Raw genomic sequence first — 25,365 nt, 5'->3', positions numbered from 1 at the left:
TGTGTGTATATGTGTGTGTGGGGTGTGTGTGTGTGTGTATTGTGGCACTCTTGTGTATGTGTGTGTGTGTGTGTGTGTGTGTGTGTGTGTGTGCGCGTGTGTTTTGTTTTGTCTTGGTGGCACTCTTCTCTCTCTCTTGTGTGTGTATGTGTGTGTGTATTGTTTTGTCTTGGTGGCACTCTTCTTGTATGTGTGTGTGTGCATTGTGGCACTCTTCTCTTTGTGTGTGTGTGTGTGTGTATTGTGGCAATCTTTTCTTGTGTATGTGTGTGTGTATTGTGGCACTCTTCTCTTGTGTGTGTGTATGTATTGTGACACTCTTCTCTTGTGTATGTGTATGTGTGTGTGTGGGGTGTGTGTGTGTATTGTGGCACTCTTCTCTTGTGTGTGTGTGTGTTTTGTTTAGTCTTGGTGGCACTCTTCTCTCTCTCGTGTGTGTGTGTGTGTGTGTGTGTATTGTGGCACTCTTCTCTTTTGTGTGTGTGTTTTGTGGCACTCTTTGCTTGTGTATGTGTGTGTGTGTATTGTGGCACTCTTCTCTTGTGTCTGTGTGTGTGTGTGTGTGTGTGTGTGTATTGTGGCACTCTTCTCTTTGTGTGTGTGTGTGTGTATTGTGGCACTCTTTTCTAGTGTATGTGTGTGTGTATTGTGACACTTTTCTCTTGTGTGTGTGTGTATTGTGGCACTCTTTTCTTGTGTATGTGTGTGTGTGTGTGTGTGTGTGTGTGTGTATTGTGGCACTCTTCTCTTTTGTGTGTGTGTGTATGTGTTTGTGTGTGTATTGTGGCACTCTTGTGTGTGTGTGTGTGTGTATTGTGGCACTCTTCTCTTGTGTGTGTATGTGTGTGTGTGGGGTGTGTGTGTGTGTATTGTGGCACTCTGTGTGTGTGTGTGTGTGTGCGCGCGCATGTGTTTTGTTTTGTCTTGGTGGCACTCTTCTTGTATGTGTGTGTGTGCATTGTGGCACTCTTCTCTGTGTGTGTGTGTGTGTGTGTGTATTGTGGCACTCTTCTCTTGTGTGTGTGTGTGTATTGTGACACTCTTCTCTTGTGTGTGTGTGTGTTGTGGCACTCTTCTCTTGTTGTGTGTGTGTGTGTATTGTGGCACTCTTCTCTTGTGTGTGTGTATGTGTGTGTGTGGGGTGTGTGTGTGTGTATTGTGGCACTCTTCTCTTGTGTGTGTGTATGTGTGTGTGTGTGTATGTGTTTGTGTGTGTATTGTGGCACTCTTTTGTGTGTGTGTGTTTGTGTGTGTATTGTGGCACTCTTCTCTTGTGTGTGTGTGTGTGTGTGTTTTGTTTTGTCTTGGTGGCACTCTTCTCTCTCTTGTGTGTGTGTATTGTTTTGTTTTGGTGGCACTCTTCTTGTATGTGTGTGTGTGCATTGTGGCACTCTTCTCTTGTGTGTGTGTGTGTGTGTGTGTGTCTGTGTGTGTATTGTGGCAATCTTTTCTTGTGTATGTGTGTGTGTGTATTGTGGCACTCTTCTCTTGTGTGTGTGTGTGTATTGTGCCACTCCTTTCTTGTGTATGTGTGTGTATTGTGACACTCTTCTCTTGTGTGTGTGTGTGTGTGTGTGTGTGTGTGTGTGTGTGTGTATTGTGGCACTCTTCTTGTGTATGTGTGTGTGGGGTGTGTGTGTGTGTGTGTGTGTGTATTGTGGCACTCTTCTGTTGTGTGTGTGTGTGTGTGTGCGTGCGTGTTTTGTGTTGTCTTGGTGGCACTCTTCTTGTATGTGTGTCCGTGCATTGTGGCACTCTTCTCTTGTGTGTGTGTGTGTGTGTATTGTGGCACTCTTCTCTTTGTGTGTGTGTGTGTGTGTATTGTGGCACTCTTTTCTTGTGTATGTGTGTGTGTGTATTGTGGCACTCTTCTCTTGTGTGTGTGTGTGTATTGTGACACTCTTCTCTCGTGTGTGTGTGTGTGTATTGTGGCACTCTTCTCTTGTGTGTGTGTGTGTTTGTGTGTGTGTGTGTATTGTGGCACTCTTCTCTTTTGTGTGTGTGTGTATGTGTTTGTGTGTGTATTGTGGCACTCTTCTCTTGTGTGTGTGTGTGTGTGTGTGTGTGTGCATTGTGGCACTCTTCTCTTGTGTGTGTGTGTGTGTGTGTATTGTGGCACTCTTCTCTTTATGTGTGTGTGTATATTGTGGCACTCTTTTCTTGTGTATGTGTGTGTGTATTGTGGCACTCTTCTCTTGTGTGTGTGTGTGTGTGTGTGTGTGTGTGTGTGTGTGTGTGTATTGTGGCACTCTTCTCTTTGTGTGTGTGTGTGTGTGTGTGTGTGTGTGAGTGTGTGTGTATCGTGGCACTCTTCTCTTGTGTGTGTGTGTGGGGGGGGTGTGTGTATTGTGGCACTCTTCTCGTGTGTGTGTGTGTGTGTGTGTGTGTGGGGTGTGTGTATTGTGGCACTCTTCTCTTGTGTGTGTGTGTGTGTGTGTGTGTGTGTGTGTGTGTGTGTGTGAGTGTGTGAGTGTGTGTATCGTGGCACTCTTCTCTTGTGTGTGTGGGGGGGGGTGTATTGTGGCACTCTTCTCTTGTGTGTGTGTGTGTGTGTGTGTGTGGGGTGTGTGTATTGTGGCACTCTTCTCTTGTGTGTGTGTGTGTGTGTGTGTGTGTGTGAGTGTGTGTGTGTGTGAGTGTGTGTATCGTGGCACTCTTCTCTTGTGTGTGTGTGTGGGGGGGGTGTGTGTATTGTGGCACTCTTCTCGTGTGTGTGTGTGTGTGTGTGTGGGGTGTGTGTATTGTGGCACTCTTCTCTTGTGTGTGTGTGTGTGTGTGTGTGTGTGTGTGAGTGTGTGTGTGTGTGAGTGTGTGTATCGTGGCACTCTTCTCTTGTGTGTGTGGGGGGTGTGTGTGTATTGTGGCACTCTTCTCGTGTGTGTGTGTGTGTGTGTGTGGGGTGTGTGTATTGTGGCACTCTTCTCGTGTGTGTGTGTGTGTGTGTGTGTGTGTGTGTGTGTGTGTGTGAGTGTGTGAGTGTGTGTATCGTGGCACTCTTCTCTTGTGTGTGTGGGGGGGGTGTGTGTATTGTGGCACTCTTCTCTTGTGTGTGTGTGTGTGTGTGGGGTGTGTGTATTGTGGCACTCTTCTCTTGTGTGGATTTTATTTTCAACCTGACATCACAAAACCTCTCACTGCATCGTTTTTTTCCTCTCTCTTTTATCCCCTTTGCGTAAAACAAAATTTATTGTAAAAATACAATAAAGAGAACAATGATATTATCATAATACAATTATTATTGTCAATAGCACGGGGAAGAAAAGACACCGCAAGAGAGAAGAGCAATCTGAGCACGTACATTTAAGGAATTCAATTATTTGGTTGGACTACAGAAGAATTAAAGAAATGTATGTTTTGGAGATCTGAGAAGAGGATGTTTTCCGAAATGAGTCTGAGATCTTAAGAAGTTTAACCTCAGAATGAACGGGAGGTCTCTGTTTATACAGCTCAGGAAGAAGTGACACCTTCATCACCCCAGCTAGACGCGGCAGTACAGGAGGAGGAGTTCTGGCTGTAAGGATGGCTAGCTGCTGCCTCATTCCAAAGAGGAATAACGCAAGGGACGTGTCCTTCTGAATATGACCGATGAACCGGTGGGCCGATCCACACTGCAGCGGCTAACGACAGTGCTGACTGTGCATCGTGTGTGTGTGTGTGTGTGTGTGTGTTGTATTACTGAAACCCACTGTGACCACTCTAATACTGGGTAGGCTGTGTTCCGTATGTAACCCTGCACCAAATTAAATGCATCAATTATATTCTTACTGGCACTAAAACCATGCTTACCATCTTGTGTTGATGTAGAAGAATACCAAGATCTCTCTCCATGAGGGGCTAATGGACTTTTTTTTTTTTTTACTTCGTATCAAAGAGCTTAAGAGGATTACTGACTGCATTCAACTTGGTTTTAAATATGCATTTTAAACTCATAAATGTGTTCTTGCTAAAAAACCCCGGAAAGATCTTGCAGAGGAGTAATACCTTATCTTCCCTGTCCTTACCAGTGCCCGGTGATTAATTAATTACACCATGTCTGGGTGGCACCGTATGCTGGTGTACACGCTCGGTGTCAAGTCAAAGTTGGAAGTTTGCTAGTGTTCCAGCACTGCAGTAACCATGGTGTTTTTTATGCCAAGTATGGTGGTCTTATAATCTCACTGGTAAAAAAAAAAAAAAGGTAAACCTGTGATTGATATTTCACTACAATGTACTTTTCCAATTTCAAACAACAGGTGGTGATATTAGTGTTCCTTTCTCTGTGAATTTAAAATTGGGGCCAATAACGATAGCCAAGCAATACATTTCAGAATTGCTAGTTTTCTGAACAATGGGAAAAAGTGTTTGGTTGGAAAATGAGATAAAACTAGAATGAGCTTGTGCACATTTCTAAGGAGACACGATCGTCATAGTTTTAGATCGTCAAGTAATTTTATTTCTTTTTGAACACACTCTATAAAATGATCTGGTCATTTCCTGTTCTTGAGCCCAAATTTACGAAGATTTCTGGCAACTACATTGTTATTAAATTGTTTTTGTTTCATAACATATTTCTTTTAGGGATGGCTAGATTTTTTTTAAATATATATTTTACCAACTGTCCTGGCTTCTGTATATACATGTTACTTTTTTTTAAAAAATCCCTTTATTAACCTAGTAGTCTAATTTCAATTTTCTCCTGTCAAGAATTCCCCCTAGTTACAAACATGTATGAATTTAAGTTTAATGAAGAACATATAGCCTATAGGTAGGTCAATGTGCCTGACATTCACAAAGGTTAAACCAATCAACTATGTGCTTAATATGTCCTTCCCACGGTCCTGCCTGGGTGCGTCAGCGAGATGTGAGTGGGATGGTGAGTGTTGCGGGGGAGGTTTATGATGAAGAGGTGAGCGTAAGTCCTGAGCAGAAAGAAGACCACGCTTCTTTCCGTCACCTTGGATGAAGGAGATTGACTTTATGCAACGACTTCACAGACAAAAACGTGCAGCGCGCGTCTGCACACAAAGCACTTTCCATGGCGGCAGACGCGGAGGCCCGTGTGAGCAGCATCAAGTGCATTTCAGCAGCTGATGCTCAGCTCCGTCAGTCAGGGCCAATTCATTTCCTCGTTATAAAGCCCCCGGGGGAAAGGACACTTGGAACAGAGTTTTTAAAATTATTGGTTTTGTCACAGAAAACCGACAAAAGCTTCTCACCCATCAAACAGATGATAAATGTGGCGAATGGGACCAGGGGTGACCACAAGAGGCAGAGGGACAGCTCAACGCACAAGCTGAGAAGACTCAGTCCCGAATCCAACGGGCCATTCACCAGGAGCAACAAGAAACGCTTTAATCTTTTCTTTTTGTAATTTCATCACTAGAACAAAATCTTTTTTTTTTTGCCCCACTTCTGGTTATTTATTTGCCCAAAGACTAAGCTTAGGTACTTGCTGTTCTCATTGGTTTTAAGATCTGTTGGTGTACATGATATACACTAAAATATCCCCAAGAAGGAACCTGCGTCAGGCACCCTGCACATTGGCTGGGAAGCGCAGGACACCCTCCTATTCCCATCAGCCATTGTTTCAGGTTGTTTCGGTCATTACCGCGGCAGTCTGATCACCTCTACAACCGTTAGGAATCCGTCCAAACACCTTGTGCTCTCAGCAGTTTCCATTTTATAAGACCATTCTACAGGCGGATGAACTCTGAACAAAAATCACTTCGATGACTCATTTAAACCCCTTGTCCTTATGTGCTTTGGGCCACCTTTCAGGTAAGATCAGATTCAGACCCGTTCGACAAAGGAGCATTTCCAAATCTATTTTCTGTGGGGAAGAAAGCGCAGACACACCAATGTCAAATAGTCACTACAATGGAGCCAAATTAATTGAATGCCCCCTAATGGTTGACCACAAAAGCTCTTCATACTTGTGTCTGAAAGAAACTCATCTTCAAATGGGAGTCCTTGAACTCTGATTAGACAGAACCACTTCTGCCTAATATTAAGAATGAATGGTGATTTCATTCCATCAAGCGTGTGTGTGTGTGTGTGTGTGTGTATGTGTGTGTATATATGTATATATATATATATATATATATATATATATATATATATATATATATATATATAGTTAGTCCATCCTCTTTTTCTGTGCTAATCAATGTAATCAATTTTTCATTAGCGATAAGGTGTTTATCTGTTTTTAAGGCTTCCAGGTCCCGGCAGGATGCAGGTCGATCCACGCCACAAGTCCATTAATTAAACTTTACTTAATTGAGGTGGAATGGTGAGGTGACGAAGAGACAAAGAGCCCACTGGTTATGTAAGACAACCACCAAGGCTCTCCTTGGTGAGCCGACTCTGGTGCTTCCACACACACACACACACACACACACACACACCCCCCTTCAAGTCTTATAGTCCTGATGTGACGTGTGTTGTTTTAGAATTTAAGAACAAGGGGCCTCAAAACCCATGTGGACCGATTGGTCCCAGATTTGTAGGCAGCCCCTCTTAATCTGGAGACTCATTTGTCTCGTGACCTGCACACACTGTTCCTCCTACCCACTTGTGATTAACACATCAATATCCAAGCTAGTGATCGGATTTGCTCAGAGGCAGATCACATGGTCAGAGACCGTTCTCCTTATTTAAAAAGCATTCATTTCAAACTGTGCATGAGTCTCCTAACAGGTAACAGCCGAACAGGCACCGTGACCGCATGTGACATCCAGATAAGAAATGTCTCACCAACAGAACAGTCTGGTCCGGTCCAGTTGGCCTCGCAGATGCAGGTGCTAGTCTCGCTCTGGAAGGTCCCGTGGCCTGAGCAGTGTTCGGGGCAGAGGGAGAGGTGGGACTCGCAACTCGGTCCCGTCCAGCCTGGCAGGCACTGGCAGCGGCCGTGGTGGCAGGAACCGTGCCCTGAACAGGACGGGACTGCGCAGTCCTCTGTGGACAAAACAGAAGGCCTTTATTTTTCAGCTGGTGAGCACTAAAAGTCCTCCCCTCCGGTTGGGTGAAGGGTGCTTGTACAGGAAAGCCTGCAGATGTGATTTCAGTCATAATATGAATTTAAAGGCTAAGCAACAGCTAACGATCCATTTTTTAAGTTTGTGTTCACTAAACAACCAACAATAAAGGGGGGGAAAAAAAAACATTTGAAATTACAATAAAAGCTCAGTTTATGAAGGTTGAGCAACAAAGTTGATGAATACTGACGACGCAGATGGCGCAGGCAAAGGAACACATTAAACTTCATTGCCAACTATTCTTTCAGCTTTTCAAAACTGCATAAACAGCGAACGCATCTGAAACGGCAGCTCCCGGCAGCGAGTCACACAGACTGATAAATATGCGGAGATTTATGCCACGCAGACGACAATTATTCAGCTACATCCTCCCAATACCGCCAACCCCCATTCACATTAATTAGGCGCTCGCGGGCCGGCCAGCTTGCGCTGTCCACCTTATGTGTCATCGCGCTGAGCGCGCGGTTGTCCGGCGTCCTATTCACAGCTTTGCTGCTGGCTGTGGTTTAGACTTTAAAACATTAAACGCAGCAGGCGAAGACATTTATTTTATTTTTTTTCCTGCTAAAAGCGTCCCGCACGCAGTGGTTCAGGCGGGCTCACCGGCACCCCGGATTGGCGCGCACGCGGAGACACACCCCAGTCTACGGGAGAGTCCACACTCACGCGCTAGTGCTATTTGCATAAATCCAATTACTATATAACACAGATGCTGCAGAGGCCACAATTCCCAAAATGTCATAGACAAATAAATAATACTTATTCATACACGGTAAACACGAATATTATTATTATTTTTAGCTTTTTTTTAGTTTATCCCCTTAAGTGCATCTCACTGTTTCTTGCCAGTGTTTCAGAAAATGCCAGTCTAGCTATTAACTGTCATTCCTCTCATCCAAGAACGGGTTTTTGTTGTTGTTGTTATTTATTTCTTTATTTAGGAAAAGCCAAAGGATACAGATTTCGCTTTGAGAATGGTGATTCCCTGCGCGTCTGAGCGCACGTGGTTAGGACCGGCACGGCTCGCCCGGAGCCTGCTCGTGCTGAGGGAGCGCGTTCATCACAGGCCCATTACCCTTTATTTCCTTGGCTTAAAGCAACATAATCTGTTCCTCCTTATGGACGCTAATCAATGAAAGTCCTGCTCGTGGCTTCTAAAGATAGACCTATAAATACAAAGAGCTATGCGGGAAACCAAGGGTGGGATCATAAATAAATCACAAATATTTCCCTTGCATACAAATTCATTCTTATTGCTCGTGATTATAATTTACCCCCGTCATACCAGATCTCGTACATGTATAAAGACATGTACCAGAATACCAGAATAAAGTTTTGAAATGCAAAAAGTGAAATAAAATAGCCAGAGCTGTCCTGTGTGACGCGACACGGGCGCTAGAGTGTCCTTGCCTGGCAGAGTTCGCCATCGTACCGTTACTCCGATTAGCTTTACCGTCTGCAGCGTGGAAACCGCAGAAATGAGATCTGATACAGTTCGCACAGAAAGCTTAATATCTAAATATCCGGTGACAGGTCCTATTAGAGCCGTGAGAGCAGTAAGAGCCTTTTACTAACATGCAGACCACGTGCTCTGAGTGCTGACGAATGCCTTCATTCATGATTGCCTATATTCCTTGAGGGGGGGGGGGGGGGTGATTAAATAGCGAGTTTCAAAGAAAACGGCCAGAACACGAACAGACATCTATATATCCCTAAAGGATGGAATCTGGGGCTGTTCATAACAGCTCATCTGAGGCACCAGGAAAAAACTGTGGGGTGAAACGGACCCAAATCGAAGCTGACCAGCACAGAAAGGTCAAGACTGAAAAGAACACACTCGTTTTCTGCATGTAACAACTTGTTTTCTGTGTGCAACAACTCATAAATCTTCTGTTATTTAATGAGCAAGTACAATGCACACTCCACAAGAGATCTCTATAAAAAGAAATAAGCAAGCAAAACTAAATGGTAAAATAAAACGGTCAAGTACTGCAGGCAGGGTCACACAAAATTAATAGCTGCATGTGCTGGAGAGGATGAGCTCCGTGGAACAGGAATTTCACAAGGGCTGTTTAAAATTTCACTACTTAACAAGGAGTGTATAAAAATGAAATAAATAACAAAAACAACTACAACAACAGCAAAAAAGCAGGAGTGCGTTGGTCTTTGAATCCTTTACGTTCGGAAGACAGAACAATCGGCCTTCACACTCTCTCCGAGGACGAAGGTGAATTACTCACTCAACTCAATAGCATCTAACAGAGTGCTCAAGTGACCTGAAAATATACATCTAAGGAGTTCATCCCCACATCGACCGACTCGGGATCAATACACTCGATTGGATTGACCGCAGGGGAGGAGAGAGGCTGTAGGAATCGAAAGGCTGAAAATAAAAGCTGTTGGAAGGTAGGAGTTTTTCAGCCAATGATGGTGGGACACACACACACACGCTCACACACACACACACACACACACACACACACACAAACACACAGAATGAATTTGAGTCAATGGACGTAGATAAATGAAGGTAATTTATCAAAACAAATATTTGCCACGCAGTCGATATGTGCATCAGAAGAATGAACTGCTCTGTGGTGTTGAAAAAGAACATATTTCTGTTTGATGTGCTCCACTTTAGACTGATGGAATTCTGCCATGAGCTTCCCAGTATGATGTCCACTTACCCATCTCACAGGTCTCTCCCTTGTAGCCGGGGTTACACACACACAGGCCCGACACGCACAGGCCGCGACCCGCGCAACGGACGTCCACGCACTGCCCGCCGGGAACGTCGCATTCTGTGCCCTTCCAGCCGCTATAGCACTGACAGCGCCCCCTGCTGTACTCGCCGTTACCACTGCACAGCACAGGGCAGGCAGCTTGGGACACAGACAAGGCACAGTCTCGGGTTAAAGGTCACTCACGCTGTTCCGTAAATACCGTGCTTACCACCGGCCATCTGCGGCAGGTTGGAGGCGACGATGTCACTCTGCCCCCACCAAGCCAGAGTTACAACACCGTCACCGACCAAAAACCGACCAAAGCTGACAAACACACACAAACTCTCTGGAATGACTCTAGAACGTTTCCTAGTCAATCACTCTGGTCATTTTTGGCTGGAATGTCCTAAAGCCGACGGCCATTTCCAAAATCTGCCAGGATTGTTTGTTGGCTGATGGGTATCTGACATTTTGAGCAAACATGGTCATAATCAGTGTGACAGACTGCAAAAGGAAATAAAGAGTTTCCCACAGCCAAAGAACAAGTTCCTAATATTTTACTTGCTATAAATACCCAGGGACAGTTTGGAGTGAAGCTTAGGTTCAGCTGTTCCTTAATTCTGGCCAGCTGGACGACACTCTCATGTGAAGCAGGATAATGTGATTTGGCAAGTGTCAGCACCCTTATACTGCACGAGGAGTCATTTATCCCACAATGCCACTATTGTCCTTTAGTCAAGTACACCAAGATAACCTGCCTCTGGAGCAGTATGGACCAAGGAATCCCGGAAAACATCGGCATGTGCCAGACGTGCACTCTCCGTTGCCATAGCAGTTGTGCGGGCATTCCATCACTGACTCTGGAAAGAATGAAAAAAAAGAAAAGACTTTCAGACTTTTTTTCCCCTCCAATTTTTTCAGAGTCAAACACATTTTCTTTATTCTTTCTGACAAGTCTCCGGAGTCTTGCTCCTCCGAAGGACACACACTCCTACGCAGCCGAGCGTGTCTCAGATGCTCCCAGCTAGTACAGGGGCGACCAAATCAGCACATGAGCAAACCTGACAGGAAATAGCAAATCTTCAACGGCTGTAAGGAGAACCCATCAAGCTGATGTCTTTATTGAGCATGTGAAAAAACAAACAAACAACAAAAGCAAAAGAAAAACAGGTGGTGTTGGTGGAGAGCTGTATAGTTTACAGCTGTAAACACAAGTGGCATTATATCGATAAATTCATATGTGAGGACGCAGGCTGGTGACCCAGCGGAGCAGTTCAGGGCACTAGAGAATCAGTCTTCCTGGACCACTCACTGCTGGGCGCATGGCAGGCCTGCATAAGGCTTATCGATTGGCAACAAGTCAGGACGTGTTCTTGCCCACATTATTAGCACTGTTGCACTATCTCACTGCAGCTGGACAGGCAGACTAGAGGCAGACACACACACACACACACACACACACACACGTGCGCGCAAGCAAGCAAGCAAGCAAACACATGCTCACACAAATACGTGCGTGCACACACACATATGCAAGCAAACACACAGACACACACACACACAAGCAAGCAAACACACACATGCTCACACAAACACGTGCGTGCACACACACATATGCAAGCAAACACACACACACATACACACATGTATGGTCTAGCAAAGTTATCCAGGTGGAAACAGGATTAGGTCTTTCAAAAACAATTTTGGAAAAAACAGCAATAGTTCAGTCATGAAAATAAATATAATCACAAATGTTATTTTGCACACCCATAAAACCCCACACAAAGTCAAACACCCAGACACACATGACACAAACACAGTCACACATGCATATACAGAAACACTGACACACACGTTCACAAGCAGCAAAAGAGCAATCATGGGTCCTAGCAAAGTTATCCAGGTGGAAACGGGGTTAGATGTTTCACAATAAATAGAACATATTTTTAAAAACTGTATTTGGTCAACCACAGAAGGAAATAAACTCATATTCTTATTTTATTCTGCACAGCCAAAATAAGAAATCACAAATCCAAAACACACACACACATACACACACACACACACAGAGACAGGCATGTCCACTCAGGGCAGGCTCACCCAGCAGCACGGTGTTGTAAGACGCAGGTTCCAGAGTGCGGCCGTCGTTATAGAAGGCCAGGTGCCAGACTCCAGCATGCAGGTACTGGATGAAGCCCGTGTTCTGCATGCTGACCAGCTGTTCTGCACCGCCTCTCCACTCTGGATCCCCCTGGACCCGCTCCCGAGAGATCAGACGACTTCCATCCAAAAGCTCCACAAAGTCATACTGAAACACACACAGCCAGGGTGCACAGGCTTCATAAAGACACACTGAAACACACACAGCCAGGGTGCACAGGCTTCATAAAGACACACTGAAACACACACAGCCAGGGTGCACAGGCTTGAAGCTCCATACAGTCAAACTGTACAATCTCAGAATCATTTAAAGAATATTTGCACTGTGGAACTACCTAAAATTTTATCAGATGTTTGATGTCTTGGGGTTTTATTCAAACATTCTGCTGTTGCTTTATATAAAACAATTGCACATGTTTCTTGGCTGCAGTCTTTTTAAAACAAGGTCCTTAATTAAAGTCTGAAGCATTGATTCCGAAATTCATCAGGTACAAGAAGCAATACGGAGACAAAAAGCAGATCGGCAGGAGCACTCAATGTGCTTGCCTCTGCCCATTGTGATGCCTTTAAGCACACATCGATTAAACTTCCACCGCGGTGCAGTCAGAGTTTCAGGCAGCCACAATAGACTTTTGTTTTATTGACAGCTGTGAGTGTCAGGCACCATCAGGAAAGACAGGAAGGAGATGTCTCTATTAAAACCTGGTTTGTTTTCTTTGACTTAAGCGGGATTTGGGCCTTCCACCTTGGAGATGCTAGTGTCCATCCTGTGCTCAAACAAATATCCCATCAATAGATGTCAGCGAACAGCTTTGTTTGTTTGTTTTTTTGTCAGCAAAACAAATCATGTTTTTAAAAAGCTAAACAATTGGAAGGATGAGGGTTTCATTCATTCATCCGTAGTTATTTCATCCTTGCTTAACCTCTCCTTCTAGTTTTTTGATAGATTGACAGATGCCAGTTTCTTTACACATTGGACAGCCTGTGTGACTAATCTGTAGATATAACCATTTCTCTGCCCACTAACGTCAAGGTTGTAATTAAGCCTTAAGCTTTAATGTAGTGTGTGATTTACCCCAACGTGGTGTGCGTGACAAGCCCACAACAATAGGGTTGTCCCCAGTACCAGATTTTGGGTGCTTAGGAGCTTCAGTACTAAATCCACAGTGAATATTTGGAGCATCGGGATAGAGGTGCAGGACTGGGAATATATCGACCATTTCTCTGTTCTCGGCTCTTGGTTGAGATGGACGGCACTAATGTTTAGGAATTCTGTTATTCTATTGTTGGATGTTATTGAAAGATTTTTTTAAAATATAGTTTTATATATCTATATATATTTTTATAGTTTTGTGTATTCCAAGAATGTGAGGCACTCTAAAACAGAAGCGCTAGCAGAGAAAACACAAATCACCCAGCAATACAATTATTTTCAACAAATTACCAACACAGTAAATGGTATTTAAGTAAATGAAAAATAAACTAAATAAATGAGAAATAAATTAACAAACTGTAAAGAAAACAGAACATGGTAGCACAATTCTAATAACAGCTGCAAACATTTCAATAAATGAACAATTTCTTGGCGATTTTTCAAATAAACAACAACAACAACAACAACAAAAATGCAATCAGGTTGCAAGCACTCTGCCTTTGTCAAAGTTTCCCCAAACAGCTGCCCTCCTCCACATTTTGCTTTCCCTTTAATATGGTCAACGTGACCTGAAGCATGACGTCTGAAAAAGCAGGATGTCAGGCGTCTGAGCTGGATTTCACCTTTATTGAAAGTCTATATTTAGCCCCCCAGAAATGTTCAAATGCCAAATTTAAAAACCCAACACCAAAATAACAAATGAGTATCTGAATAATAGAATATTCATGTTCAGCCCTACAACATATGTCTGCGATTACCACAGTGTGTGTCATAAGCCTCAGCATGTGTGTGTGAGTTTATGTTTCGCTGTGGTCACTCCTGGGGCTCATGTGACCTACCTGTGTGTGTGAAGGTGGCAGACCCTTCCTGCCATACACTCCAATCAGGGCGTTTTTCTGAATGGAGATGTTGAACTTGAGGAAGCGGGCCTGCTCGATCAGAAGGCTAGACCTCCAGAATCCCCCTGGGGGGACAGTCTGGCTGACCTGCTGACCCACCGGCACCATCCCAGAGTCCAGCATTGCATCGGGCTGGACACCCACCCTACCTGTAAGTCAGCAGACATTATTTACACACACACACACACACACACACACACACACACACACACACACACACACACAGTTTCACACACACACACACAGGTACACAATAGATGCTTTCACAGATTACACAAGGCACAGGAATTTAACATTAACTGAAACACAAGCTTGAGTAAAAATGAGCATTATAAGAACTCCAAATGCCCTACCACCGAATCTAGGCCATTTCTCCCATCAGTCCCAGGTATAAAAGGCATCATGAATCATTTTCAGTACTCTTCCATGAAGTCCACAGGCTAGGGGTGCCATCATACCAGTAAGTATAACGGCCACTAACCCGAACCAATATTCTACGTAATGGCTGCTCTTAAGACAGTCTATTACATGAAAAACAATTCTTGGCAGAATACAGAGTAAGTGATCAAGAAACAAGTTCTTCTCAAGGGGAAAGTGGCTGGATATTGATTGGTTTGAGCCCAATCTCATTCCAGACACGTTAATTAGACCATTTTATGAGCATTTAAAGTGCGCATGGATTGGACCCATAAAAACAGACAAGCACACTTACCGACCTGGTCACAGACAGCTGTCCACGGTAACTTAATGATGTCTGAAATTAGTTTGCTGTCTTTTGCTAAAGACCAGGAGAGGATGCTGAAAGGTACTGTTTTGGTAAGACGGCGCCGAGGTAAAATACTCGAGCATCTGTGTGAAGTCCGGCATCATCGCTAAACTCGTGTGTTAACAGAGCTGCTAACAGGAGTTGTCAACGACGTGCCTCGGCAAGTCAGTGCATAAAAACGCATCCTCACTGATGTGGTTGGAAGCCGTTAAGACCCATACGCTTTCCCCCAGCTGTACTGCCACTTCAAGAAGGAACCCAACAGGAGCGCCACACTAACACCCACATCATTTTTATGAGTTGTACGACCTCAGAGTGAATTCATGTGCCGTGAACGGATCTCATCTCTAGATTCTGACCATGCTCCACCACTGCTCAGGGATGCTGAGGTGCTTTGGCAGTCATTACCCAGCTTCACGGTATTTTTCACATTCCATTGTCCTACACTGACATACTAATATGTTTCCTCCAGATCTTGAAACATATGGTACAGCTGGCACCTACAGAGAAGGCAGACTGGGAAATGGGCACTGTATATAAGCACTGCTGAGCTTTTGACGAAGAGACTGAACTTCTGCTTTAACCTCTGAAAGGCATCGGCAAGGCTGGGAGACCCGCTCGAGGGCGAGGTTCGTTTTTACCGTCGGTGGAGAGTGACATCAGAGTGCTCATCGGCGTGGTTACGGGCCGGGCCCTGCCGTTCTCGAAGGCATGGTCATCGACATCCTTCAGTTTCCAGTTCAGTCCGAAAACATGCATGACTAGAGACAACACCAAGTACAAGCCATCAGAGGTCACCGCAGACAGATTTACACGAAACAACATGGAGGACAGACACTCATGCAGTCATTAAGGGGTCCTACATCCATTTTTCACTAACAGGTATCTGGCTTCAGCTAAGTAGAGTCGTGATTAGTGCCTAGCTTGGCTGTTCTCTGAAGCCAATTCTTTCAAATACCATAGCTAAGGTAAAAAAATAAAAACTAGACCTTTTGGATTCTTTTTAGCAGCATATGTAGACAGCCTCTAAGCGCTTTTCACTAAAGACCAGGAGAGGAGCATGAAGTTGGGTTATCGCTGTTTCAGTCACCCTCCCACTCAGACGGAACCCTGCTGAAAGCTAAAGGTATATGTGGGAGCTGAGAGATTGCTGAGAGCTTGTTCTCTCTCTGGGCTCTTATCATTTAACATGGAAATCTTAGTCTATCGCCATCTACTTCACCCTCTCTCCCTCCCTGCATCCTCCCTCTCTCTCTCTCTCTCTCTCTCTCTCTCTCTCTCTCCCCCTCTTTTCTCCAGATGTCCTTTTTCATGTAGCTGTATTATATCTTTGGCAAACACTTTCTTGTTGTTTCCGAAAGCGGCTAGCGCGTGCGCGCGGTTGCGTGAGGGTGCTTTGGGAAAAGTCGCCTTCAAAGTTGCCACCGAGGCAGAGGGCTGAGGAGCGCCACACAACGCCCTTCTTGGTTTGATCTAAAGGCGGATGTGCGCTTCGGATGGTGCTCCCGTCTGTGGGGGGGGGGGGGGGGGGGGGGGGGCGCGTCCGCAGCATTTACAGCAGGGGGGAGAAGATAAGGGAGAGAAGAGCGAAGGAGGAGCGAAGGAGGAGCGAAGGAGGAGCGAAGGAGAACACGAGTAAAATGCCAGGGTCAGGTCACGTGGTGTGTGTTGGGATGGAGATATTAATCACCCAATGTGCGTGGTGTGTTGGGGCAGGTGTATATACATACACACACACACACACATACACAAACACATGTATATTTGGGAGTGTGTGTGTGTGTGTGTGTGTGTGTGTGTGTGTGTGTGTGTGTGTGTGTGTGTGTGTGTTCATTTTTCTGTGGAAGACCATTTGGAGCATGGGTACCAGGTGTTTGGGGCTCAGGTGAAAGGCAGAGGAACACAAACTCTTTCAGATGGGCTATTTGCCCATTCTGATGGAACCAGGTTGGTCAAGCCTCCACATACCTGAGAACTTGCACTTATAGAAAACTCAAAGCAAGGACAGGAGGTGTATAAATAAACTTGCCTTTCTTCAAAGAATACAAACACACACACACACACACACACACACACACACACTTCACGTGCATACACACAAACACACACACACACACACACACACACACACACACACACACACACACACACACACACACACACACACACACACAATCTCACAGCTATAAACATGCCTACCTATACAGTAAGAGAGCATGACTGACAGCAGAGTGGCCACGCCCACGGCACTAAGAGCTGTGCATTTCCAGGAGCAACGTTTTGGTGACTTCTTGAATTTGAATGCTCCTCTTGATAGGTTGTTTCGTGGAAAGGGGCGGGCCGATGGGGAACAGACAGCCCCAGTTGCCATGGTGTAGCCTGGATTTGGCGTGGTAAAGAGCGAGGCAGTGGCAGTGCCTGTCTTCAGCAGGAAGTGCCTAAAGACAAAAACATCATAGTTACGATGCAGAATGAACAGGAGATGAGGAACAAGAACAGATAATCATGTGTGCTGCCCTGGAATAAACTCAAACTCTTACATAAAACACCACTGTGCATTTTAAAAAGCCATAAACCATCATTTCAGTTTGAGTTATGTGTTATCGTTCTTAAAGTACTGATCTGTTTAGATCCAAGCATGCACATTCTTAGGTGAACTTTGGTGTTTTGCAGTGAACATTCTGATTGTTAAAGGGTTTTTTGCTCTAAAACACTGGGCATGTTGACAGTCATAATGGACATTTTTCTTACCACTGAGACAAACAAAGCATACAAAGTTTTTTCCCAGTCAAATATTACAATTTAAAAAAAATATATTTGTTTATTTTTTGTAGTGTTATACACTACAATTTTTGCTACACACACACACACACACACACACACACACACACACACCCCACACACACACACAGTAATCTATCTATAAGTTAATTATACTGTAATAACTTTTAATTAACTGCATAGTATTGTATAGAGAGAAATTCAGCTTGGACTTCTGACAAAGGTCAAGATACGATTGTTTAAAAGTGCAGAGTTGCTGGATTTAAAGGAGGACAGGAAGCTCGGAATGAGCCTGTATCTCTGAATGTCAAACTGTAGTTGACTGCTTTCTGTGTCATTATACAGTATAACAACGAGAAAATAATAACATGTTATTAACATCTAAGACCAGAGAAGTCAGGGTGTCAACACGGCTCATTTAATTGGCCGGCTCACAACAGCATTCTCTAAACGTTGGGTTTGGTCGTGCTGTTGAATATTTAATCCATGTTTCGGCAGTGATTTGTGGGGTTCATTGACTACGTTGGGGCAAAAAAGGTCCTTTGTGAATTTGGTTTGTATTAAATTTACTGCTTTAATTAGTCTCTGAATCTGCACTAGTGCCAAATATGCTCCAGAATGACTCAGAATGAAAAGAAAAGCATTACCATTCAAAGAGCACTCAGCACTGTGAATTAGCTTATCATAATAGGTTCCTTTATGCAGGGAAATGCAGGACTAAAGTCTGAGAGAAATGACAGCAGAATGCCAGTTGTAATACGCACCGTTTATGCAGTGCCAGGTGAGCCGAACCACGTCGTCCAATCGCTGCATCATTAGTTTATTGGAGCAATGCGATTACATGATTGGTGAAGTTGGCTGGTGTAACGCTGAACAGCCTTGGTGGTTACCGAGCTGCTGCACACAGCTCGGGGATGCAGTGCTGTAGGTGTGGGGAGGCTTGCCCACTGACACTCACAAGGCCACACGCTCTTATTCCTTCATAAATGCACAGGCTTTCAAGTACATCGATGGTGATTCAGGATATTTCTTATGGAAAGCTCTGATTTCTAGTCTACTGAGTTCTGTTGCACTAGAGCCGTGCCACACACACACACACACACACACACACACACACACACACACACACACATACACACACACACAGGTTCACAGTTTTACACACTGGCATAGATTGGTTCTGGGCCAGTTAACGCTGAATGAGCCACATTAAAAGCCTTCAAAAGCGATTACCAAATACACTGACTGCGTGCCGTTTTCAGGCCAAACAGCCTTTAATTGATTAGCGGCAGTGTGACGGCAGGCAGAGAGAAGGTCTAAGTTAATCCCCATCGACCCTTTTCAGAGTGTGTGAGCACGTTGCTTGTCCCCAAAACGACTGAATGGGAATCTCGCCACTCAAAGAGCAGGAATTGGCGTCTCCCCATTCCCGAGCTGACGGATGGAATGCCACAGAGCAACGGGAGATGTGGGACAAAGCGAAGCAGTCGACAGGGTGAAGCGGAAGGGGGGGGGGGGATCACGAACACAAGTCCTTTCCTGGAATTAATGTGATACACAGTGAATTAGGGGGGCTAAAGAGAAAAAAATAGCAGCCTATTGAAAGGATTCCTTGTTGACTTAAAGCGTTAAAGGGATTGCCACAATGTAAGCAACAGCGTTATAGCAACGGAGCTGGAGAAGCCTGCTAGGAGTCACCTGCAACATAGCCTGCTACGCCACCAAAAGCACATTCTTAGATACCTTTTTAAACATGTTCTTAAAAACCTTATTAAATACGTCACGAGGGATATGGCTGGCCCATTTATCTTAATACTATCTTCAATACCACACTTATTTCAGCAATATTAACATCACCAACACTGAAAATTGGAGGAAAGGTAAAAAAAAACTGGACTGTCCTTTCTAATAGGAACTGCAGATACTAAGCAGACTCTAGACACTGTAGATAACCACAGTTCATAGCATGTAGATTAACTAGCAAGCCAGCATTCAGCCTGGCGAGGAACACCTGTTCATCAGTGTATAATCATGGCCAGGCTGTATTCAAGGCAGATTTGCTGTGCATATTAGAAGCATATTGCATTTCCGCAGAAGGCATTACAAGGCTTCCTTAAGTACACGCACTTTGTCTTTGTGAACATCTGTGCTGTTTCCTTAGACACAGGGACTGTGGCTGACCTTTGAACTCTCTGGGACCCAACCTGCCGATTATATATATATATATATATATATATATATATATATATATATATATATATATATATATATATATATATATATATATATATATATATACACACACACACACACACACACACACACACACACACACACACACACACACACACACACACACACACACATATATATATATATGATTCTGTGCTTATCCAATGTGATGAATATGGCTGCTAATCCAGTTACCGTGGGGTATTTCTGGTGTGTGTTCCACACTTCCTAAGCCAAATGTGGTATGTGCTGTTTTTGCAAATGGCAGATGATCAAGACTTTATGGTGTAAAGTTATTAGACCATGCAATAGTCCTGCGTTTTAGAACACTGAAATGAAATTACTGAAGAGATATATATATATATATATATATATATATATATATATATATATATATATATATATATATATATATAAAAAATATCCTCTGTGGCAATTGTAGAGTCTGTTGGGGCCCTAGGCAACAATTCTCAGAGCCCCCTGAGGGAATTCAGGTCTTATACTGCCATTGCAAACTTTGCACATTACCACCGCTGTAGCGTAAAGTTTGTCAGCCCTCGGGGGCTTGCTGGGGGTCCTAAGCGGATGCGTGCCTTTGATAGTCCTCTGGACTCTCATCACTGACATCACCATCATCACTAAACCTGCACCACTGCTGTACAGCAACACACCACTAGGACACAAACACACTGGTGCAATTGTAATTACAGCCACATGTGCTTAGTATCAGTCCCCGTGCATTTAATTTTTTTATTTTTTTTTTTTGCGCGCACGCCCCTGCTTGGGAAAGGCTCCTCTGCATCTGTCGGTTTCCCTGCAAAGCCCTTCCAGACGCACTTAATGAAAGCTCAGGGGTTTTGCTGCATGCATGATTCACTCCTGTTCTGCTAGCAGGGTCTGAAAGGATTTCCATTCTGTCGTCTGCTGCTGTTTGTGAGTGATCTGCGGCCTGTCGGCACGGAGCAGAGCCTGGGCTGATTTGGGTTTTGATTTCTGCAGTGCCCAGTGTGACTGCTGCCTTTCAAATAATGATAGAAACCAGCTTCCTGGAGAGCAAACGGAGCTGTGAGGACTCATCTTAAACAACTCGACACCAGGACTGTAGTCTTAGGAACCAAAGAGGAACCGCAAAGAACAAACAAAACCAGGCAAACATCCAGGAATATGGAGTAGAAGAAAGAAGACTTGTGCGAGGAAACTGCAGCAACCCGATAACAGCCGATTTGATCGGGCAGTCTACGAACAGCCGATTTGATCGGGCAGTCTACGAACAGCCGATTTGATCGGGCAGTCTACGAACAGCCGATTTGATCGGGCAGTCTACGAACAGCCAATTTGATCGGGCAGTCTACGAACAGCCGATTTGATCGGGCAGTCTACGAACAGCCGATTTGAACGGGCAGTCTACGAACAGCCGATTTGATCGGGCCCTCCCCGGTCTAAGCAGGACTTGCGGCAGTGGCTGTGGCATCTGCGGACCCGGTGGGGGAGCCACGCAGCAGGTGTTCTCTCCACTCTCGCCGGAGTGGCGGCATTTTAAGACGCTCCCCAGAGGCTCCTGCACCGCTGCCATTTTAAGACGGTGCCTTTCTCTTGATGTGGAAAGATCGCACTGTTTGTGGCAGGTTCAAGAGTGGAAACTTCGGAAGTTAAAAGAGAGCAGGAGTACGAGGGAGGCCTCCCCAGACTGTGGAGAGTGAGGGATGGAGAGTAAGAGGGATGGGTGAGGAAGTGTGAGGGAGAGGCAGTGAAGGGTAATTAGCAAATTAGCAAAAACCGAGAGCATCTACAAAGCAAATCAGACTGGGTGAGGACTGCATCCTCCAGTGTACAAAAGCTTTGACAACAGATGTTTCTTTCACCAGAGAGCTGTACATCGCTTTGTACAATTAAGGGTAACACAAATCGCCATGTAAAAATGAGGCAGCCCGCATGCACTGTTGAACAGCTCCTTTTTAAACTCTTCTTGGCGACGGGAGTGTTTTTATCACGAGGAGCGGCAGAACATTTCTCCTGCATTAATTGATTTTTTTTCTTCCCTCCCGTGCACAAGTTCGTCAGTAACAATCGATACTATTTTATAAGCCAATTCAATGTTCAAGCACTTCAGCCAGCGAAACAGCGACAGGAGATTGGCCGTTTTGTGCAATTAGAGCGGAGAGTTATGCAGATCAAGGAAAATGGTTAAGATCTGCAGTTACGGTTTGCTAAAAATGGCAAATGATTTAAGCCCGACTGCACCAGACTGTGGACGAAATTTAAGCCTTTATAGCAAGGTAACAAAAAAAAAAAAAGGCACGACAAAAAAATAAAATGCGGTCAGTTTTTTGAAAAAGCTTTGTTATAATTTAACCTGCAATTTAGCTCCCACTGTGGCGAGCAGAGCAGGGAAGGCCCCTGCCGGCATCTCCTGCTGGACTCCACTGTAAGGTGAGAGGTAAACGGGCTTCTGCAGACGACCTCTTCATTACTTTCTAATGAACCTCTCGGACAGCCCCAGGGCAGCTGGCAAAGTTCAGACTCACACCTGGAGCAGCCAGAGACACTTGTGCAGTGTCTGCCATGCCATAGTTTCCCTTCTATATGTAGGGAATTTGAATACACATACACACACACACACATATATCTGTTTGCACAGCTGATGAAGGACCTCTCCGGAAAACTTGTGTTCTTCACCACAGTTTCTCAGTTTTGAATAATGTATACATACTGATCAAAGAGATTTTTTGCTGATCAAATAACCAATGCAGACACAGCACATCCTACCCCAAAAAAACCCCTGAATGAATTAATAAAGAATCACTGAACATATTTCACAATACAAAATGTCTTTACAGTATCGAGCAGGTTCTGAAAAGGTATGGACAACAAAGCATATCTGAAACAAACGGAAGCGATGCTGTGGCTGCCAGGAGGAGACAGCCTATGGGGAGCATTACCTACTGTCTTCCGAAAACAAAAGTGCGGACTCTGGAGTTCTGGAATTACCATGGGAAGGGATCTTCAACCCAGCCTGTTAAGTGCGTTTCTACTAAACGAATCGAATGAATTTTGGATGAAGGTAGCCTTATTATTAAGATACCACATGGCACAACCTGTCAGGCAAAAAAAAGAAAAGAAAAAGAGTTAACCCCGTAATTCAAGATTTATCCAATTAGGCATATCAGGGGAAAAGATAATCACTGTTAAAATATTAGAGGCATTATACTTTTACCCAGGAGAACAGTTCGAAAGCAGACGCAGTCTGAATACTGTTAAAGGCTTTTTAATCCACGTGAGGAAAAGTAAATTGCGTGTGTGGCGCGGAGGTGAGGTGTAATCCCCCCTACCCCCATGCTTCCACGCGCACGGTGAATGTTGTCCTTGTTGATAACTGATGAAGGCACCTGTTCTGCCTGCTGCTTCCGTTATGGAGGGCAAGGTCAACCCAGCACTCACATCAGACATAGACAAATATACTCAGACTGTCTAGGTCGCAATCTTCAAGCTACCCACCGCGACAGCGAGGTGTATAATATCCAGACTTCTCTCTCAGGCATAATAACAAAGTAATGGAACAAAGTAATGGCCACGCTAATGCAAATCAAACTGCCCTTAACACGTGAATCAGACTGCCCTTAACACGGGAATCAGACTGCCCTTAACACGCGAACCAGACCGCCTTTAGTATGTGAATCAGACTTTCCTTAACACGCTAATCAGACTGCCCTTAACACGTGAATCAGACCGCCCTTGGTATGTGAATCAGACTGCCCTTAACACTTGAATCAGACTGCCCTTCACACTCGAATCAGACTGCCCTTAGTATCTGAATCACACTCCCCTTAACACGTGAATCAGACTGTTCTTAACACATGAATCAGACCGCCCTTAGTATCTGAATCAGACTCCCTTAACACGTGAATCAGACTGTCCTTAACACGTGAATCAGACCGCCCTTAGTATATGAATCAAACTTTCCTTAACACGCTAATCAGACTGCCCTTAACACGTGAATCAGACCGCCCTTAGTATCTGAATCAGACTTCCCTTAACACATGAATCAGACTGCCCTTAACACGTGAATCAGACTGCCCTTAGTATGTGAAACACACTGCCCTTAACATGTGAGTCAGACTGCCCTTAACACGTGAATCAGACTACCTTTAGTATGTGAAACACTGCCCTTAGCACGTGAATCAGACTGTCCTTAGTATCTGAATCAGACTGCCCTTAACACGTGAAACAGACTGCCCTTAACACCTGAATCAGACTGCCCTTAGTATCTGAATCAGACTGCCCTTAACACGTGAAACAGACTGCACCTAACATTTGAATCAGACTGCCCTTTGCGTGTGAATCAGACTGCCCTTAGTGTGTGACTGTGAAGCACGCTATTCGCTTATGTTTGAATGGACAACAGTGTCAAAAAACACAACTCGCCTCACTCAAAAGTCACAGCCAAAGCGCAGCCCCTCCGAATACATCGAAACGCTGACCAATAAAAAAAGGTTTGAATTAAAAAGTACAAAAATAATGAGGGAGAGTCTCAACTGCTCTACAGCACTACAGGCTTATGGGAGGATTCAATTATTGATTTAGTACGAAGACTAATAGGACGGTTTGAATCGTGTGCAGAACACCCACCTGCTCTCCAGGTCTACGTGGCTACCCAGAACCCAGTTCTCCTGCAGCTGCACGCATTCTGACGCACTCTGTAGTTCCACGGCCTGATTGGCCAGCGAGGTGATTGACGGGTTGTTCTGCTTATGCTGGTGTGGAGCAGGTGGCAGCGGAGGAGGACCTTGTTGGCTGGAGAGCTGATCTGTTTGGAGGGAAAAAAAACCAACAACACATGAAGGAGAGGAGACAGCTGTTGGAGATGATTGGTATATAATTAATTTCACTGTACTCAAAGGGACAGAAAAAGAGTTGGCTAGCTGCTATCATATTTGGAAACTGAGAGAAACCAAAGTGAACACACTAAAACAGAAACACACAAAGCACGCTGGGAATAAGAGGGCCGGCGCCGGAAGGCGTGGAGCGTGTTTGCCGACGCATGCTAACTCGTCCATAGCAGAGAGAATGGGCAAGCAGTTCTTATACGCAGATGTTCCTTGATGGGGCCTTAGAACGAGTGCTTCATGTCTGATTACAGCCAGGGAGAGGCTCTCGTTTAACTAATGGCCGGAACCTCCATTAGGACAGCGGGAAAGAAGCAGATTTCTCATTTCACACCAAGCTGTGTAATTGCCCCCCGGAATGACACAGCATGATTATCACACCGAGTCCATGCGCCTCCATTACAACACGCCTGCTTCTGCCACCGCGGACGGCCGACCATATGCCGTCAAACGCCAGACTCACGCACGCTCAAACAAATTCAATATTTGTGGAAATTCAATATTTGCACTTTTCATATGCAAAGTGCAAGGGGAGAAAAACATACAATTAACGGGGCAAATTGAACTGATCAGTTCAATTGTACCCAGTATTCTGATTTGACTGAATTAGTCTGAATGGAGGGATGTCCTGAAACCCGCCACCAACTGCTTAGTGCACTGGTAGCCAACAGAAAATCAGAACGACAACGTATAAAATGTGGCTGTCAAAATTAAATCATTATTTTGTGCAAAACAAGGCAACTGCACGGTGG

At 44.6% G+C, this 25,365-nt stretch overlaps 1 protein-coding gene across 1 annotated transcript in view; it reads right to left on the bottom strand.

Moving 5' to 3' along the window:
- The window catches only part of si:dkey-237h12.3 (teneurin-3), a 107,383-nt gene that overhangs the window by 29,710 nt on the left and 52,308 nt on the right, over positions 1–25,365 (bottom strand). Inside the window, 8 exon segments of the mRNA XM_035532356.1 lie at positions 6,736–6,936; positions 9,704–9,898; positions 10,498–10,599; positions 11,840–12,047; positions 13,892–14,100; positions 15,359–15,478; positions 16,917–17,155; positions 24,357–24,534. Of these exon segments, the coding sequence (XP_035388249.1) occupies positions 6,736–6,936; positions 9,704–9,898; positions 10,498–10,599; positions 11,840–12,047; positions 13,892–14,100; positions 15,359–15,478; positions 16,917–17,155; positions 24,357–24,534 (1,452 nt within the window).

Source organism: Electrophorus electricus, chromosome 12 (assembly GCF_013358815.1).
Source record: "Electrophorus electricus isolate fEleEle1 chromosome 12, fEleEle1.pri, whole genome shotgun sequence".
Classification (NCBI taxonomy): domain Eukaryota; kingdom Metazoa; phylum Chordata; class Actinopteri; order Gymnotiformes; family Gymnotidae; genus Electrophorus; species Electrophorus electricus.
The sequence above is the reverse complement of the archived record's forward strand: the minus strand, read 5'-3'. Positions and strand labels throughout refer to the sequence as shown.